This window comes from Salmo trutta, chromosome 13, assembly GCF_901001165.1.
Source record: "Salmo trutta chromosome 13, fSalTru1.1, whole genome shotgun sequence".
NCBI classification, from domain to species: Eukaryota; Metazoa; Chordata; class Actinopteri; order Salmoniformes; family Salmonidae; genus Salmo; species Salmo trutta.
Window position 1 is genome coordinate 61,089,296 of NC_042969.1, and position 20,485 is coordinate 61,109,780.

General features: G+C 44.6%; 1 protein-coding gene across 4 annotated transcripts in view; it reads right to left on the reverse strand.

The window, feature by feature from the left end:
* The window catches only part of LOC115206229 (neurobeachin-like), a 308,527-nt gene that overhangs the window by 229,852 nt on the left and 58,190 nt on the right, over positions 1-20,485 (reverse strand). For all 4 annotated transcript variants that reach the window (XM_029772948.1, XM_029772946.1, XM_029772945.1 and 1 more), the window contains exons 4-11: positions 20,148-20,243; positions 13,672-13,793; positions 10,574-10,700; positions 7,285-7,404; positions 6,114-6,260; positions 4,488-4,685; positions 3,965-4,122; positions 400-508 (exon numbers count right to left, since the gene is read on the reverse strand). In XM_029772948.1, coding sequence (XP_029628808.1) covers positions 400-508; positions 3,965-4,122; positions 4,488-4,685; positions 6,114-6,260; positions 7,285-7,404; positions 10,574-10,700; positions 13,672-13,793; positions 20,148-20,243 — 1,077 coding nt within the window. The remainder of the gene's footprint in view (positions 1-399; positions 509-3,964; positions 4,123-4,487; positions 4,686-6,113; positions 6,261-7,284; positions 7,405-10,573; positions 10,701-13,671; positions 13,794-20,147; positions 20,244-20,485) is intronic.

Here is a 20,485-nt window from a genome sequence, read left to right on the forward strand (position 1 = left end):
ATATTGAGGGACATTGGTTGAAAGGAGATATCTTTAAATAACTGTCATCAGCTGTTGCCAGGCACACCATAGGAAGTAAGATCGGGTAAACTGAAATTGCACTCTTCTCCCTATGTAGTGCACTACCTTTTAACCAGAGCCCTATTAGGCCAACCCAAACCCTGTAGCTTTGTTCTAACATAGTGTACTATATGGGGAATAGCGTGCCATTTGAGGTACAATGTATGATGTACTGATTTAATTGATTTTGATTGATTTAATTAATTACATGATTAAAAACCCATATACTGTAGCCACAACATCACAGCAAAGCAGTCAATACATAAAAAACGATGGAAGATGACAAAGAGTCCATGCCTTATCTCCAGCGTGGTATAGGCTTTATGTTAGAGTTTCTACCTTCTCCAACAGAAACCCGATTACAAGGAATCCTTTCCCTCCCAGCATCTGTTCCTGCATCGCCACCGAGCTCTTCAACAGGTCAACCAGGAACACCAGGAGGGTGGCACTGCAACACACATACACGCAGGCTTATAAGGAAACAGACACATACACACACATCAGGTGTTGTGCAAGTGTGCTGACATAAAAAGCTAAATGTGTCAAAATACAGATAAATTGCTCCTCTACTGTTAAATACCACCATTATGTCATACAGTATGGTGGTCCTAGGGCTGTTTGTGTCTCACTAGTGTAGATGCTCCTCTACCATCTTTAGGTAAACCCTGTTCCTCTGAGATCCTAACAGTCAGGGAGTAGAAAGGGAACATTTTATAAGTCAGCAGCAGAATTGGAGATAAGCAGAGAGACAGACAGAGGATATCTTCATCTTCTGAGGAAATCAGCAATCAGCTGGAGACTGTAGATCCTAACCCCCCCAGATCCTTGCCTTATCTCCTAGTCCCTGCCAACTTTCCTAGCCCCAGCCTTCTCTCCTAGCCCCAGCTCCCAGCCTCATCTCCTAGCCCCAGCCATCTCCTCTATCCCCAGCCTTCTATCCTAGCCCCAGCCCCAGCTCCCAGCCTCATCTCCTAGCCCCAGCCTTCTCTCCTAGCCCCAGCTCCCAGCCTCATCTCCTAGCCCCAGCCTTCTCTCCTAGCCCCAGCTCCCAGCCTCATCTCCTAGCCCCAGCAATCTCCTCTAGCCCCAGCCTTCTATCCTAGCCCCAGCCCCAGCTCCCATCCTCATCTCCTAGCCCGCGCCTTCTCTCCAAGCCCCAGCCTTCTCTCCTAGTCTTAGCCCCAGCTCCTAGCCTCATCTCCTAGCCCCAGCCTTCTCTCCTAGCCCGAGCTCCCAGCCTCATCTCCTACATAGCCCCAGCCTTCTCTCCTAGCCCCAGCCTTCTCTCCTACATAGCCCCAGCCTTCTCTCCTACATAGCCCCAGCCTTCTCTCCTAGCCCCAGCCTTCTCTCCTACATAGCCCCAGCCTTCTCTCCTAGCCCCAGCCTTCTCTCCTATCCTCATCTCCTAGCCCCAGCCTCATCTCCTAGCCCCAGCTCCAAACCTCATCTTCTAGCCCCAGCCCATCTGCTAGTCCTTTTATCAGCCTCTAATCCTAAAGACATGATGTCCTCTGAGAAGAAGTGGAGGTGCTGTTTACTGCTGCATTGGGGTCAGTTACTGTCTTCGTAGTGGGTCTCTCAGTTAAAGCCTGTCCTGACAGAGTGACTGTGTGTTGGCAGTCTGACAGAGGCTCTCTATGACACTCGCTAATCCGCTTTCAGTTTGATATGTCTTGTTGTACAGTACGTGCTCTGGTTGATGTCTTTTCAGAGAGACTGGTCAGAATTGTATGATGGGCTGATCGCTTATCAGATGGGCAGCTTCCTGGAGTCCTGTCATTACATTGACATCTACGAGTTTCATAACTAGATTAGAATCCGGGTATGATGCCCTTGTTGGGGGGTGAGTTTCAGTTTATCCAAGGATAAAAGGTCGGAGCCTCTTTAGGTTCATCGAGACCTTGTTTGCAAGCTCCATTTTTGTACAGACAGAATAATCTCTAAAATAAAAAGTAGAATCTAAAACACCCATGTAAAGATGTAAGTCTATTTGTGGTAGACATTTACTCTGTTTTATTCTGTATCACGTACACTAATTGTTTTGAGTGTTAGAGTGAATTCATTTGTGACTAATACATCTGATTTGAGTAAATGCATTCCTCGTTTATAGAGTAACTGTTTGATTTAATTTACGTTCACAATTTAGTAGGACTATTGGTAAATCCTAAATTGTAGGGTTACACAACCCAGAGTATATGTTTGGGTCCTAACTTAGCCTTAACGAAGGGATGCAAACTCAATTTATAGATGCTGAAACGTTGATGGTAAGGAATTAGCTCGTAGTATCCGGAAAATCAGGAATTGCATAATGGTTACCTTAGACAGCCACATGTAATTCTAGTATTCTGTGTGGTGATATGAAGACTCGCTATCTTGCTATATCCTTTGGATATGCTTAACAGCCTATAGCATTTCTATAAATTATTATGGAGTAAGATAAACTACATCAGTATGATAAACTACATCAGACACACTATCTGTCCCTTGATTCATCCCCCAGAGTATACTAATTACACAAATCCTCTCTGAGATACCTTTTGAACACACACATCATCTGTTACACTGCAGTACCTGCTGAAGATGCTGAGGACCAACATGAACTATCAGTTAGTTTAGAGGTAGACTCACTGGAACAGGCAGCAGAACCACTACAGTTACCGTAAATTCCGGACTATAAGCCGCAACTTTTTTCCCAGCTTTGAACCTCGCGGCTTAAACAATGACGGGGCTAATATATGGATTTTTCCCGCTTTCAATTTTCTTTTCCCAAAAAACACATTCTGTGACGTGCTCAGTTTTTTGGCGGCATGAAGCTTTCATTCGACCAATGAAATTGCCGAACGGGTTAAGGTCAAACAACTTTTTTGTTTACTGTTTAGATTAAATCGAGCGCTCTCAAACTTCCCATCATTCTGATTACGGTAGTCATTTTGTCACCCTCATCATGGCAAAGACACGGAGAAATGCATATGATGCAGCTTTCAAGTTGAAGGCAATTGATCTGGCTGTTGGAAAAGGAAATATAGCTGCTGCACGGGAGCTTGGTCTTAATGAGTCGATGATAAGACGTTGGAAACAGCAGCATGAGGAATTGACTCAGTGCAAAAAGACAACTAAAGCTTACTGCAAATTTTTTTTTTTGTTACAAGCCGTGTTTTGTTAAAGTCTATTTATTTTTGTTAGAAGCCGTGTTTCGTTAAAGCCTATTTATTTTTGTTACAAGCCGTGTTTCGTTAAAGCCTGTGTAAAGTTCCTTTGTTTCAATGTACCGGTAGGCACCTGCGGCTTATAGACATGTGCGGCTTATTTATGTAAAAAAAAAAAAAAAAAATTAAATTCAGTGGGTGCGGCTTATATTCAGGTGCGCTTAATAGTCCGGAAATTACGGTACTCAGAGTTCACTAGCTGGCTTGGCTGGTATGGGTTGGAACACTACCCAGCAGGCTTAGCTCAGGGCTGGGACTACACTACCCAGCAGGCTTAGCCTCTGCCTGCACCAGAGAGAGGGCCCTAGGCAGAGCAGAGCCTGGCTCAGAGCTGCTGTGTGTGCATCTCCCCAGTGTGGTCTCTGTCACTGAGCTAAATCAGGATTATGGCAGAGCTCTGATTGGAGCAGGGCTCGGTGGGGGGCTCTGACAAGGACAACGCTGGACCTTCAGGACAAGGATCAGCAGGGAGGAGTAAATTAGAACGTTGATTCTCAGCATTCTCATAGTAGAAGACTCAGACCCTCACTCGATGAAACCTCCTGTACTCACCAGATTGTAGTCCTCAGATAAGGAAAAGGGACCGGGGACAGGTGACAGAGAAAGGACAAATACTCACCAGATGGGAGTCCCCAGAGAGGAGAAAAGGAACAGGGGAAAGGGGACAGAGACAGGACAAAGGGACAGATACTTACCAGACAGTAGTCTCCAGCTGGGTCTCATGGTGCTGGTAGTTGTGCTGGTCGTTGGGTTGATGGTAGTCCAGCTGGGAAAAGAGAGGGAACAGCACCTGGATTCCTCCTATAGAGTGGATGGCACTGTGGATGGAGTGGGTCACTATGGCCTTCACATCCTAGCAGGGAACAATACAGTGTTAGTTTACTATAACTTCATTATATGTGGATTAAAAGGACATGAGATGAGACAAACCTATTTTATAAGGACATGAGGCAAGACTAACATATTTTATAAGGACATGGGGTGAGACTTACAGTTGCGGTCAAATATATTGGCACCCTTGCACGATTCACTATTTCTTCTAAAATAAGTTGAAATTCAAAAACCTTTTGGGTAAAAATAGCCATTCAATGTTTTGAAAAGAGAAAACAGATAATTCTGCTCCATTGCACTGTATTGTATTGCATTGTGAAGTGCAAGGATGCCAATATATTTGACGGCATCTGTATGTGTATTATAAGGACATGTAGTGAGACTAACCTGTAGCATAAGGGCGTGGGGTGAGTGGACGAAGATGGAGGCGTTCTCCTTGGGCGATGACTCCAGGCAGAGCTGGGCGTCAGTAGCCTTGGCGTTGTAGGTGAAGGAGATGGAGCTGGCCAGCTTCCCATCATACAGGACCTGTTTATGGTGCTCCGCCAGGTGGATGTCACTCTCCGACTTAAACTTAAACGTACTCTACAGAGAGGGGAGGAATAGAGAGAGAGAAGAAGATCGGGAGAGAGGCAGAAAGATGAGGACAGACAGAGGGTGGGAGGAGAGAGAGAAGAGAGACGTGATAAGGTATGGTATCATGACAGCTCATTCCTCTACTAAACTCTCAGCAGCAGTAGTGTCATATTCATATATTAATGGAACATGATGCTGATCGATAAATGAGTCACTCAGTCTTAATGTAACCAATCCATTAAGGATGGCAGGTGAGAGAGGAGCTCAATTAATCAATCAACGCATCATCAATTGGAATGCTATTCATCAGGAAATCAGGAATGTCCTCTCAACGGACATAGAAGAGTGATGAGAGGGGCGATACTAGCTCGCCCAGCAGACATGATGATTCAGATGGGGAGAGATGAGACATACACTGAAATAGTTCTGAATTCTAGAGCTTCCCTGAAACCATTCAAAGTAATGGAGCTCAGTTGTTCTGCCTCCCTGAGAAGATCAACTATACTGTCTAGCCTACGTCTCACTGTAGAGATACACCATAGGTGACTGTAGCACCATGCAGGGTCTATCAGCCTTCAACGTGCCTCTCCCTTGTGGAGCCTCTCTCTCGTAAAGAGATGTAGATAGCTGAGATAACAAGCAGAGTAGACCGGGCTCAGAGACCAGACACACAATGGGACTAGTATGATCCCAGGACCTCTAGTTAACAACCTCCTGGGACCTGGTAGAGTAGGTCTGCAGACCTCTACAGCAATCATCTCTCTGGCAGCTCCACTATTACATGCAGACAGCTCCAGATTCTACCCCCAAGCCATAAAACTGCTGAACAACTAAATCAAATGGCCACCAGGACTATTTACATTGACCCCCCCCCCCCCCCCCCACCCCCTAGACTGTCCCGTATGTGGGTGTCTCCTAGACCCTGTTAGACTGCCCTGTCTGTGAGACTCTGTCAACTGACTGAGATTATAATGAGGCCTTTTCTAAACACCTCAGTCACTAACCAGCTATCATTAATATGAATCACCATTCATTATAACCATTACCTCACAGAGACAATTACATGGAAAACAAGGTGCTAGACTAAGGCCAGAGACTGGATGAGACAGGCAATGAATAACTATGGACCCAACCTACACTTGATTAACGACAGACACAGCTTTCAGGTTGGCCTGGGTGTGCTTAACAGTCCATACCATAGTTTCAGGGGCAGCCAGAGAACAGAACACAGTACATGCAGGGTATACAGTGTTAGGACACAGGACACATTCAAGCATAGCCCTTTGGATAGAGATACCAGGTATCAGGGAACAGGGAATTGTAGCAAGCAGCATTGTTTTCACAGATTGGTAGATGTAGCAGGCTGTGTGCATGTACCATTAGAGTTAATTCTATCCTAACCTATCAGTAACCTAATTCAGTCAGCCCAGTACATACCTTATAGCCCGCTCCCAGCTGATGAATGGCAAATATCTGAGCTGGGTTGAGAGCCTCAGAGAACACATAGATGGCCCCCAGCTGACCACAGAACACCCTGTTAGCGTCAGCTGTCTCCGACGAACCCAGGAAGCACTTATCATAACTCTGTAGAGGGAGAGGAGAGGGTCAGTACACGGGCACACAGAGCAGGGGATTTATCATAGCTCTGTAGCGAGAGAAGACAGAGAGAGGGCTTATCATAACTCTGTACAATGAGACAAAGACAGATATATTTATAACGGTCAAACATAAACCACAATATGATCTCTCTCTCTCACACTCTCTCTCACACACACACAGCATGGCTACGACAGCATTCTGCAGCGATGCCATCCCATCTGGTTTGTGCTTAGTGGAACTAGAATTTGTTTTTCAACAGGACAATGACTGGTACTGTATCTGTCTCTGGGAAATGGTTAGGGCCATTATACGGACACGGAGTCAGAGAGGATTGGACCATGTCCTTTAACACATCCAGCAGACTTGGAGAGGGGAAGCATCATCCAAACTTCAAACACAGCTGAGTAGCAGGGCAATTAACCGACCCCCCAAAAATGACAGCTTTAGAATGGGCAAATAGGATAATTATGAGAGTGCATGATTCACAGGGCCTCTAATAGATTGTCACTCAGAGAGGAGGGAAGACTGAAGACTGCATCCTAAATGGCACTCTATTCCCTATTTAGTGCACTACCTTTAACCAGAGCCGTGTGTGTGCGTCTGTCCTTGTAAACCTATACCTATAACCCCTGCCTTGTAGAAGTGTGTTATAATAATATACACCATGCACACCCCATCCCTCCCTAACTCTGTAGATAGCAGCCTTTGTGGTCCTCCCTTCCTGTCTCTTCTTCTACCATCTTCCTCTCTTCAAACATCTCCCTGAAATGGTTATGCAAATAGGAGCTTTGAAAACGCAGCTCAGTGGGGAAGTGGGGAAGAAAACAGAGTGAAACAGGTAATTGCTCCACTTGTCCAATCATTTTTTTTCAAAACTGTTCAAAATGTGCCTGTGTGCCTTACTGAACACGACCTTGCAGAGGGCTCACTACAGGAAGGAACAGTGACAGGAGAGTCAGTCAGTCAATCAATCAAGCATCAATCAACCAGCAATGAGGCGCATTCTCACATCGTTGGTGTTGACGTGCCAGGCCATGTCGCCATAGGAGACCAGCTGACCGTTGACATAGCAACGGATCTCACTGTTCCTCCAGCGGTTGTAGATATGGACGATGCTGATCATGTACCACTGAAACACAGAGAGGAGAGATAGGGTTAGAGAGATACAGAGTGAGTGAGTGAGTGAGTGAGTGAGTGAGTGAGTGAGTGTGGATGCACTAGAAACTACATCCTATTCAATCCCACTGTATGAACAGGGTTTTAAACGCAGCCTATAGTGTTTACATTGCAGTCACCCAGATCATCTAGAGACCAAATAGGATCATGCCATTCAGTAGCTCTGACTTCATACATATTGCAGAGACAATAGCATTATTACACAGGCCAACTGCATAGCATTGATAACACAGTATTACAAACCATACAATTATCCATACATTCTGCATGGTATAGACAACACAGTATTCCAGACCACGGATCATCTCAATGTAAGGCTTTAAATGAAGCAGTTACAGCTGCAACCCTCACTATGTTGATCTACTGCAGATCAACAGGATAGAAACACATCATTAACATGACTATGGCAGAGTGGATCAGATTACTCCAGTTGACGATTAAGTGGCAATACCCCCTTTAAGATCACTTTGAATCACCAGGAGAGCAGATCATTGATTTGAGGATATCTTTAGATCAAAGTCTGCCCTCTACTTTAATGATCACTGATGACTTCACTACTAGAAACGTTGACCTGGTGCAGAGATGAAGAAAGGGGGAACATAATTCCGTACATACTGTAGTAGTGCAGAGAGGACGAGAGGGGGAACATAATACCGTACATACTGTAGTAGTGCAGAGAGGACGAGAGGGGGAACATAATTCCGTGCATACTGTAGTAGTGCAGAGAGGACGAGAGGGGGAACATAATTCCGTACATACTGTAGTAGTGCAGAGAGGACGAGAGGGGGAACATAATTCCGTACATACTGTAGTAGTGCAGAGAGGACGAGAGGGGGAACATAATTCCGTACATACTGTAGTAGTGCAGAGAGGACGAGAGGGGGAACATAATTCCGTACATACTGTAGTAGTGCAGAGAGGACGAGAGGGGGAACATAATTCCGTACATACTGTAGTAGTGCAGAGAGGACGAGAGGGGGAACATAATACCGTACATACTGTAGTAGTGCAGAGAGGACGAGAGGTGGAACATAATTCCGTACATACTGTAGTAGTGCAGAGAGGACGAGAGGGGGAACATAATTCCGTACATACTGTAGTAGTGCAGAGAGGACGAGAGGGGGAACATAATTCCGTACATACTGTAGTAGTGCAGAGAGGACGAGAGGGGGAACATAATTCCGTACATACTGTAGTAGTGCAGAGAGGACGAGAGGGGGAACATAATTCCGTACATACTGTAGTAGTGCAGAGAGGACGAGAGGGGGAACATAATTCCGTACATACTGTAGTAGTGCAGAGAGGACGAACATAATTCCGTACATACTGTAGTAGTGCAGAGAGGACGAGAGGGGGAACATAATTCCGTACATACTGTAGTAGTGCACTATGTATAGAATAGGGTGTCATGTCAGAAACACCATGGTTACTGACAGCTATTTAACCGAAGGCTGTAATTGTCTGACAGAAGCCTTGAGCCTTGAACCAGCCTGTTATCTCTACTGGGACAGAGACAGGTAGGGTGTCAGACATCCCAAGATACATTACACTCCCTCTCTACACTCTCATCTCATCTCACTGTACACCCAGCTGCTCCAGTGAGGAGGTCCCTGTGGGAGTGTTAAACAGAACAGGTAATGATGTTCTCTCTCTCTCTCTCTCTCTCTCTGATCTGAGGAGTCAGATCAGATTTCTTTTTGCTCTGAGGTGGGTTTTTTGCATAAGAACTGCTGAACCATGACCACCACCCCTACATTTAAAGAAGCAGTGACAGGAAATGAGCATTAAATCTGTGTGCTACTTCAGAGGCTACATCGGTGTGAATGCGCAAATCTGATATGGGTCACATTGAGTGTGGACAGTCAGAAAAAAATATTGGATACAGAAAGAAAATCTGATTTGGGTAGGGTGGCTGTGTAAACACAGCCTAAAACGCTTGATACATAGGACCACAGAGATCATTAAGGGGTTTTCCTGATAGTACCCACATGGCAACAAGCTGGTGGTCAGGCCTCATTCATAACATACTGACCAGATCAATACAGTCCTATAGAGCAGCACCTCAACACACCATCACTCACATATAGGACCTGCACACTGCTACATAAGCACTCTACTGATCATCAGCTATGTGGCCTGTAGACTGATATAAGCACACTGACCATTGATCATTGATCACTAGCAGGGTAACTGATGAAACCTGGTCACCCTTGTTGTTTCCACTTGCACGGCTGAACTGCTAGCTTTTCGGTGGCACAAGGGGCTAAGAACTTTTCAGGAGGGTAGTCACGTCTGTTTGCAAGGCAGAGGTCCCTAGTTCTGGTATCGGTTTGAGATGGTACAATTAAGCAAGCACAGTGATGTCCGTCAAAGCAGGAGGCTGACGAAATATGGCTTGTCACCTAAAACCCTCACAAACATTTACAGATGCACAACTGAGAGCATCCTGTTGGGCTGTATAACCGCCTGGCATGGCAACTGCACCGCCCACAACCGCAGGGCTTTCCAGAGGGTGGTGCGGTCTGCATAACACAACACTGGGGGCAAACTACCTGCCCTTCAGGACACCTACAGCACCCGATGTCTCAGGAAGGCCAAAAGATAATCAAGGACAACAACCACCCGAGCCACTGCCTGTTCACCCCGCTATCATCCAGAAGGTGAGGTCAGTACAGGTGCATCAAAGCTGGCACCGAGAGACTGAAAAACAGCTTATATCTCTTCCATCACTGACACAGAGAGGCTGTTGCCTACATACATACTTTAAATCATTGGCCACTAACACATGGATCACTAGTCACTTTATTAATGCCACTTTAATAATGATGTTTATATAACTTGCATTACTCATCTCATATGTATATACTGTATTCTATACCATCTATTGCATCTTGCCTATACCACTCAGTCATTGCTCATCCATGTATTTATATGTACATATTCTTGTTCCATCCCTTTAGTTAGATTTGTGTGTATTAGGTAGTTGTTGTGGAATTGTTAGATGACTTGTTGATATTGCTGCACTGTCGGAACTAGAAGCACAAGCATTTCGCTACACTCGCAATAACATCTGCTAACCATGTGTATGTGACCAATAGAATTTGATTTAAAGCATCTCTTACCTTCCTAGGTTGAAAGTCATATTTGACACAGTGCTGGAAGCCTTTGCCTTTAGACTTCAGCGATGTCACGATCAGACAGTTGCCCACGAAATGTGCAGAGTAGCCGATTCCTTTACTGGTGCGAAAGCTGCAAAAGAAACAATATCAAAATTATGAGGTGCAAACATTACATTTCTAATTTCAGATTGGCTCCCTCGACTTGATGTTTCACATTGTAGATACTCAGGAAAAATGATGCCTTCTCTCACTGAAGTAATGATTATCATGTATCTATCAGGTTTATGTCAACCAAACACAATCCACAGCAGAAGGATAATGAGAGTAACTATTGTGTCTGTTTCTGACTAATTAATGAGAACTTTTCCACTCTGGTCATTCCTCTCTTTACCTCGCCCTCTCTCTTCCACTCCCTCTCACATTCTCTCCCACATTCTCTCCCACTCCCTCTCTCATTGTTCCAGGCTGTTCCTCTCCACTACTCTCCTCTCCCTTTCATCTCCTCCCTCCCCTCCTTATACTCCACTCCAGTCCTCTACTCTCCTCTCCCCTGCTCCACTACTCTCCTCTCCTCTCCTCTCCCCTCCTCTCTAGGGACTCCTCTCCCTATCTATCTGGAGTAGTGGTTAATAAACTCTTCTCTTGAGGCTATTGATCTCTCTGTTAATTACCCACTATGCACCACCAGACGTGGGCTGTGGTGGCCAGACATTAGAGTCTAAATTAATAGTCGTTACCATTGTACCTCCCCCTTACAGCCCATATACCCTGTCTCTGTACCTCCCTCTGCAGCCTGCCTCTGATCCCAGCCTGTACACACACACACACACACACACACACACACACACACACACACACACACACACACACACACACACACACACACACACACACAAGCTTGTACCAGCCTCCACAGTTCAGACCCGGGCTGGTTTTAATCACATTAATCAGAACTCATTCCTCCTTTATACTGCACTACATCATCAGGAGGAATGGAGTCCTCAGACAGAGCTGCTTATAAACTTGAAACCTTGAAAAGTGGATGAAATGAAATACAACTTGTGGTCATAATCTGCTTACTGATTTAGAGGGAAGGTCAGAGGTCAAACACTAAAGTTACTGGGTCCCCACTGGGCAGACGTCAGTTCAACGTCTAGTTTTGATTTGCATTTGAGTGGTCAACTAACTGAATTCAACAACAAAAATCTTTGGATTTAGGTTAAAAGTTGGGTGGATAAAAATATGAAATTCTCTTACGTTAATTACTTTTTGCAAATCCAATCAGTTGTCCATGTTGATTCAACGTCATCACATTGAATTGTTTTGTTGAAATGATGTACAAACAATGTCGATTGAACCAGTTTTTGCCCAGTGGGTCAGTGCAACAGGTGGGGGGACTGTTTGGGTACTGGTGAAAAGGACAACAGCTTAGATCTCAGAGGTTTCAACCAGGTTGGCTTTGCTAATGATACAGATCAGTAGAGATATGGTTTATATGTCTACTACTCACCAGTAGAGATATGGTTTATATGTACTACTCACCAGCAGAGATATGGTTTATATGTCTACTACTCACCAGTAGAGATATGGATTATATGTACTACTCACCAGTAGAGATATGGTTTATATGTCTACTACTCACCAGCAGAGATATGGTTTATATGTACTACTCACCAGTAGAGATATGGTTTATATGTCTACTACTCACCAGTAGAGATATGGTTTATATGTACTACTCACCAGTAGAGATATGGTTTATATGTCTACTACTCACCAGTAGAGATATGGTTTATATGTACTACTCACCAGTAGAGATATGGTTTATATGTCTACTACTCACCAGCAGAGATATGGTTTATATGTCTACTACTCACCAGTAGAGATATGGTTTATATGTACTACTCACCAGTAGAGATATGGTTTATATGTCTACTACTCACCAGTAGAGATATGGTTTATATGTCTACTACTCACCAGTAGAGATATGGTTTATATGTCTACTACTCACCAGTAGAGATATGGTTTATATCTACTACTCACCAGTAGAGATATGGTTTATATGTCTACTACTCACCAGTAGAGATATGGTTTATATGTACTACTCACCAGTAGAGATATGGTTTATATGTCTACTACTCACCAGTAGAGATATGGTTATTATGGTTTATATGTCTACTACTCACCAGTAGAGATATGGTTTATATGTACTACTCACCAGTAGAGATATGGTTTATATGTCTACTACTCACCAGTAGAGATATGGATTATATGTCTACTACTCACCAGTAGAGATATGGTTTATATGTACTACTCACCAGTAGAGATATGGTTTATATGTCTACTACTCACCAGTAGAGATATGGTTTATATGTACTACTCACCAGTAGAGATATGGTTTATATGTACTACTCACCAGTAGAGATATGGTTTATATGTATACTACTCACCAGTAGAGATATGGTTTATATGTACTACTCACCAGTAGAGATATGGTTTATATGTACTACTCACCAGTAGAGATATGGTTTATATGTCTACTACTCACCAGTAGAGATATGGTTTATATGTACTACTCGCCAGTAGAGATATGGTTTATATGTACTACTCACCAGCAGAGATATGGTTTATATGTACTACTCACCAGTAGAGATATGGTTTATATGTCTACTACTCACCAGTAGAGATATGGTTTATATCTACTACTCACCAGTAGAGATATGGTTTATATGTCTACTACTCACCAGTAGAGATATGGTTTATATGTACTACTCACCAGTAGAGATATGGTTTATATGTACTACTCACCAGTAGAGATATGGTTTATATGTACTACTCACCAGTAGAGATATCGTTTATATGTCTACTACTCACCAGTAGAGATATGGTTTATATGTACTACTCACCAGGAGAGATATGGTTTATGTCTACTACTCACCAGTAGAGATATGGTTTATATGTACTACTCACCAGTAGAGATATGGTTTATATGTCTACTACTCACCAGTAGAGATATGGTTTATATGTCTACTACTCACCAGTAGAGATATGGTTTATATGTACTACTCACCAGTAGAGATATGGTTTATATGTCTACTACTCACCAGTAGAGATATGGTTTGTCTTTGTCTACATTGATGTTGTTTAGAGGGTCCATTCTGAACCAGGTGTTGAGAGTGAAGCCGTTCTGGTAAGGCCACTTAGCAATGGGAGGCAGCGCTATGGCCTAGAGAGAGCGAGAGAGAGAGAGAGAGAGAGAGAGAGAGAGAGAGAGAGAGAGAGAGAGAGAGAGAGAGAGAGAGAGAGAGAGACTTATCATAGACTCCAGAGGAAGTGTTATCTCTAAACCAAATAAAGTAACAAACATACTGCTATCGTGTGAGCCGTTCCCCTGCTTAGACATTGCATGCATCAACCAATGGTTGCATACCACGTCATTGACAGTGCAGTCAGGCACCAGACTACTTTACCATATTTTTATTTTACCTTTATTTAACCTGGTAGGATAGTTCTCATTTACAACTGTGACCTGGCCAAGACAAAGCAAAGCAGTTCGACACATACAACAACAGAGTTACACATGGAATAAACAAACATACAGTCAATAATACAGTAGAAAAGGTCTATATACAGTGTGTGCAAATGAGGTAGGATAAGGGAGGTAAGGCAATAAATAGGCCATGGTGGCGAAGTAATTACAATATAGCAATTAAACACTGGAATGGTAGATGTGCAGAAGATGAATGTGTAAGTAGAGATACTGGGGTGCAAAGGAGCAAGATAAATAAATAAATACAGTATGATGATGAGGTAGTTGAATGGGCTATTTACAGATGGGCTATGTACAGGTGCAATGATCTGTGAGCTGCTCTGACAGCTGGTGCTTAAAGCTAGTGAGGGAGATATGAGTCTCCAGCTTCAGTGATGTTTGCAGTTCATTCCAGTCATTGGCAGCAGAGAACCGGAGGGAAAGGCGGCCAAATTGGAATTGGCTTTGGGGGTGACCAGTGAGATATACCTGCTGGAGCGCGTGCTATGGGTGGGTGCTGCTATGGTAACCAGTGAGCTGAGATAAGGCGGGGCTTTACCTAGACTTGCAGAGACTTGCAGATGACCTGGAGCCAGTGGGTTTGGCGACGAGTATGAAGCGAGGGCCAGCCAACGAGAGTGTACAGGTCGCAGTGGTGGGTAGTATATGGGGCTTTGGTAACAAAACGGATGGCACTGTGATAGACTGCATCTAATTTGTTGAGTAGAGTGTTGGAGGCTGTTTTGTAAATGACATCGCCGAAGTCGAAGATCGGTAGGATGGTCTGTTTTACGAGGGTATGTTTGGCAGCATGAGTGAAGGATGCTTCGATGTGAAATAGGAAGCCGATTCTAGATTTAATTTTGGATTGGAGATGCTTAATGTGAGTCTGGAAGGAGAGTTTACAGTCTAACCAGACACCTAGGTATTTGTAGTTGTCCACATATTCTAAGTCAGAACCGTCCAGGGTAGTGATGCTGGACGGGCGGGCAGGTGCGGGCAGCGATCGGTTGAAGAGCATGCATTTAGTTTTACTTGCATTTAAGAGCAGTTGGAGGCCACGGAAGGAGAGTTGTATGGCATTGAAGCTCGCCTGGAGGTTAGTTAACACAGTGTCCAAAGAAGGGCCAGAGGTATACAGAATGAGGTCGTCTGCATAGATGTGGATCAGAGAATCACCAGCAGCAAGAGCGACATCATTGATGTATACAGAGAAGAGAGTCGGCCCGAGAATGGAACCCTGTGGCACCCCCATAGAGACTGCCAGAGGCCCGGACAACAGGCCCTCCCCACTGAACTCTATCAGAGAAGTAGTTGGTGAACCAGGCGAGGCAATCATTTGAGAAACCAAGGCTGTTGAGTCTGCCGATAAGAATGTGGTGATTGACAGAGTCGAAAGCCTTGGCCAGGTCGATGAATACGGCTGCACAGTAATGTCTCTTATCGATGGCGGTTATGATATCATTTAGGACCTTGAGCGTGGCTGAGGTGCACCCATGACCAGCTCTGAAACCAGATTGCATAGCGGAGAAGGTATGGTGGATTCGAAATGGTCGGTAATCTGTTTGTTAACTTGGCTTTCAAAGACCTTAGAAAGGCAGGGTAGGATAGATATAGGTCTGTAGCAGTTTGTGTCTAGAGTGTCTCCCCTTTGAAGAGGGGGATGGCTGCGGCAGCTTTCCAACCTTTGGGAATCTCAGACGATACGAATGAGGTTGAACAGGCTAGTAATAGGGGTTGCAACAATTTCGACAGATAATTTTAGAAAGAGAGGGTCCAGATTGTCTAGCCAGGCTGATTTGTAGGGGTCCAGATTCTGCAGCTCTTTCAGAACATCAGCACAACATCTGGATTTGGGTGAAGGAGAAATTGGGGAGACTTGGGCGAGTTGCTGTGGGGGGTGCAGGGCTGTTGATCGGGGTAGGGGTAGCCATGTGGAAAGCATGGTCAGCCGTAGAAAAATGCTTATTAAAATTCTCGATTATAGTGGATTTATTGGTGGTGACGGTGTTTCCTAGCCACAGTGCAGTGGGCAACTGGGAGGAGGTGCTCTTATTCTCCATGGACTTTACAGTGTCCCAGAAAGTTTTGGAGTATGTGCTACAGGATGCAAATTTCGGCTTGAAAAAACTAGCCTTATCTTTCCTAATTGCCTGTGTATATTGGATCCTAAGTTCCCTGAAAAGTTGCATATCACGGGGGCTATTCGATGCAAATGCAGAACGCCACAGGATGTTTTTGTGCTGGTCAAGGGCAGTCAGGTCTGGAGAGAACCAAGGGCTATATCTGTTCCTTGTTCTACATTTTTTGAATGGGGCATGCTTATTTAAGATGGTGAGGAAGGCACTTTTAAAGAATAACCAGGCATCCTCTACTGACGGGATGAGGTCAATACCCTTCCAGGATACCCGGGCCAGGTCGATTAGAAAGGCCTGCTTGCTGAAGTGTTTTAGGGAGCCTTTGACAGTGATGAGGGGTGGTCGTTTGACCACAGAACCATTACGGATGCAGGCAATGAGGCAGTAATCGCTGAGATCTTGGTTGAAAACAGCAGAAGTGTATTTGGAGGGCAAGTTGGTTAGGATGATATCTATGAGGGTGCCCGTGTTTACGGATTTGGGGTTGTACATGGTGGGTTCATTGATAATTTGTGTGAGATTGAGGGCATCAAGCTTAGATTGTAGGATGGCCGGGGTGCTAAGCATGTCCCAGTTTAGGTCACCTAGCAGCACGAGCTCTGAAGATAGATGGGGGACAATAAATTCACATATGGTGTCCAGGGCACAGCTGGGGGCAGAGGGTGGTCTATAGCAAGCGGCAACGGTGAGAGACTTGTTTCTGAAAAGGTGGATTTTTAAAAGCAGAAGCTCGAATTGTTTGGGTACAGACCTGGATAGTAAGACAGAACTCTGCAGGCTATCTCTGCAGTAGATTGCAACACTGCCCCCTTTGGCAGTTCTATCTTGTCGGAAAATGTTATAGTTAGGGATGGAAGTTGCAGGGTTTTTGGTGGTCTTCCTAAGCCAGGATTCAGACATGGCTAGGACATCCGGGTTGGCAGAGTGTGCTAAAGCAGTGAATAAAACAAACTTAGTGAGGAAGCTTCTAATGTTAACCACTCTTGGGTAGTGGGCAGTATTTTGAAGTTTGGATGACAAACGTGCCCAAAGTAAACTGCCTGTTACTCAGGCCCAGTTTCCAAAACTGTTAAAATAATGTCTGTGAGTATAACAGAACTGATATGGCAGGTGAAAACCTGAGGAAAATCCATCCAGGAAGTGGGATATTTTTGATGTGGGTACTTTTCTATTGAATGCCTGTACAGTATGTATTTGGATAGGACCCAAATTGCAGTTCCTATGGCTTCCACTAGATGTCAACAGTCTTTAGACAGTGTTTCAGGCTTATATTCTGAAAAACGAGGAAGAATGAGAACATTGTTTCAGTGGACTCTAAATGAACCAGAGCTGTTTTGAGCACGTGACCGATTGCGCGCCGTTCGTTGTTTTTCTTTTCTATTGAAGACGCTATTGTCCGGTTGAAATATTATAAATTATTTAGACAATAGACAACCTGGAGGACTAATTATAAACATCGTTTGACGTTTCGATAAACTTTACAGGTACTATTAGGATGTTTTCGTCTGCATGTCGTGACCGCCTTTGAGCCAGTGGATTACTGAACAAAATGCGTCAACAAAACAGTTGTTGGCACATAAAGAGGGACTTTATCGAACAAAACAAACATTTATTGTGTAACATGGACTCTTGTGACTGCAAACATATGAAGATTATCAAAGGTAAGTGATTAATTTGATCGCTATTTCTGACTTTTCTAATTCCTTTACTTGGTTGTAAAATGTTTGCATGCTTTTGTAAGTGGGGCGCTGTCCTCAGATAATCGCATGGTATGCTTTCGCCGTAAAGCCTTTTTGAAATCTGACACAGCGGCTGGATTAACAAGAAGTTCATCTTTAAGCCTATGTATAACACTTGTATATTTTATGAATGTTTATTATGAGTACTTCTGTATTTTGAATTTGGTGCTCTGCAATTTCACCGGATGTTGGCCAGGTGGGACACTACCGTCCCACCTGCCCATAAGAAGTTGTTTAACATGCATGAAACCAAGGCTTTTCCGCTTACAGAAGTCAACAAATGAGAGCACCTGGGGAGTAGGAGTGGAGCTAGGCACTGCAGGGCCTGGATTAACTTCTACATCACCAGAGGAGCAGAGGAGGAGTAGGATAAGGGTACGGCTAAAGGCTATCTAAACTGGTCGTCTAGCACGTTCAGAACAGAGAGTAAAAGGAGCAGGTTTCTGGGCGCAATAGAATAGATTCAAGGCATAATGTACAGACAAAGGTATGGTAGGATGTGAGTACATTGGGGGTAAACCTAGGCATTGAGTAATGATGAGAGAGATATTGTCTCTAGAGACGTTTAAACCAGGTGATGTCACCTCATATGTGGGAGGTGGAACTAAATGGTTGGTTAAGGCATATTGAGCAGGGCTAGAGGCTCTACAGTGAAATAAGACAATAATCACTAACCAGGACAGTAATGGACAAGGCATATTGATATTAGGGAGAGGCATGCGTAGCCGAGTAATCATAGGGGTCCAGTTAGTGGTTGGGCTGGCTGGAGACACTGCGATTCAGACAGCTAGCAGGTCGGGGCTATTAAGCAAGTAGAAGGGCCCTTAGAGGGACGTCGAGACGGAGAAAAGTCTGTTTTAGCCTCCATGTGCGGTGACGTCGATAGACCAGTCGTGATGGATTAGTAAGGTTCCAAGTAGCAGAGGGGTCCAAGTCCAATTGGCAAAATAGGTATTGTGGCCCAAGAAATTGGCCGATGGATCTATTCAGCTAACAGTCCAATATGCTCTAGACAGCTAGCGGGCCGCAGCTAGCAGGCTAGCAGATGGGCATTCAGGGGACGTCGCGACGGAGGGGCCTGTTGGAAAACACCCTCGGCCAGATTACATCGGTAGTCCAGTCGTGATGGATAAGCAGGGCTTCGTTGAGTAAAAGGGGTCCAGGCCAATTGGCAAAATAGGTATAGTGGCGCGAGAAATTGGCCGATGGGCCTATTAGCTAACAGTCCGATATGCTCTAGACAGCTAGCGGGCCATGGCTAGCAGGGTAGCAGATGGGCATTCAGGGGACGTCGCGACGTAGGGGCCAGTTGAGTACCCCCTCAAGCAGATTACGTTGGTAGTCCAGTCGTGAAGGATCGGCAGGGCTCTGTGCACCGTACCGGCAGTAGAAGGGGTCCGGGTATTGTAGCACAGGTGTGGTTGATGGGCCTCTTCAGCTAGCCGGGAGATGGGCCTAGCATGGGCTAGCTCCAGGTTAATTGGTGCTTTCTTCGGGACAGACGTTAGCCAGGAGTAGTCACTCGGATTGCAGCTAGCTAGCTGCGATGATCCAGGTGAAAAGGTTCAGAGCTTGCGGTAGGAATCCGGGGATATGGAGAGAAAATAGGTCCGGTATGCTCTGGTTTGAATTGCGTTGTACAAACTGCCGAGAGCTTTCCGAGCTAAAGGTTAGCTGATGACCTCTAGCAGTGTTTAGCTGACTACTAGCTAGTAGCTAGAGAGCTGGCTAGTTTCTGTTGGGGTATTCCGGTTCCGAGGTAAATAAAAATACTTTAGAAAAAACAGATCCACACCCCATTGGGTGAGGCGGGTTGCAGGAGAGTATTTTGAAGTTGACGCTTAGAAAAATATAAAAAAGATATGCGAAGAAAAATATATAAAAAGATATACACATGGGAGACGACAAGACGAAGGACAAAGACGTCTGACTGCTACGCTATCTTGGATTAATTGTTTTATGTGATATGTGATGATGTGGTTAGCTGATACGTAGATAATCAATTACAATTCCAAACAGCTGATTCCTCGTATTATAGAACAGTGACTGATACGTACAGTTGATGTATAACTTTATTCACCTAATCACACAAACAAAACATAATTTTTTTTGTGTAAAATAAGAGGGAATGTCCACATCACCAGGCTAGCCCAGCCCAGCGTGTAAAGTCTTACCGCAGCACTGCGTCCGGGGAAGTTGAAGAAAGTGTCTGGACCGTGTCTCTGAGGCATCTGGTTCAGAACAGACAGCAGCTTCACTGCATGCCTCGGCTGAAGAGGAGAGATGGTGGTAGGAGAGAGGAGAAGAGATGGAGGGAGGAGAGAGAGAAGAGATGGCGAGACGAGAGAGAGAAGAGATGGCGAGAATAGAGAGAGAGAAGAGACAGAGAGGAGACATGAAGGGACATAAAGGGAAGAGAGAAGAGACGAGGGAAGAGATGAGGAAAGAGAGAAAGAAGTGATGTAGGGATGAGATGGAGAGAACATTGTACATGAGCCATGTTCATCACATA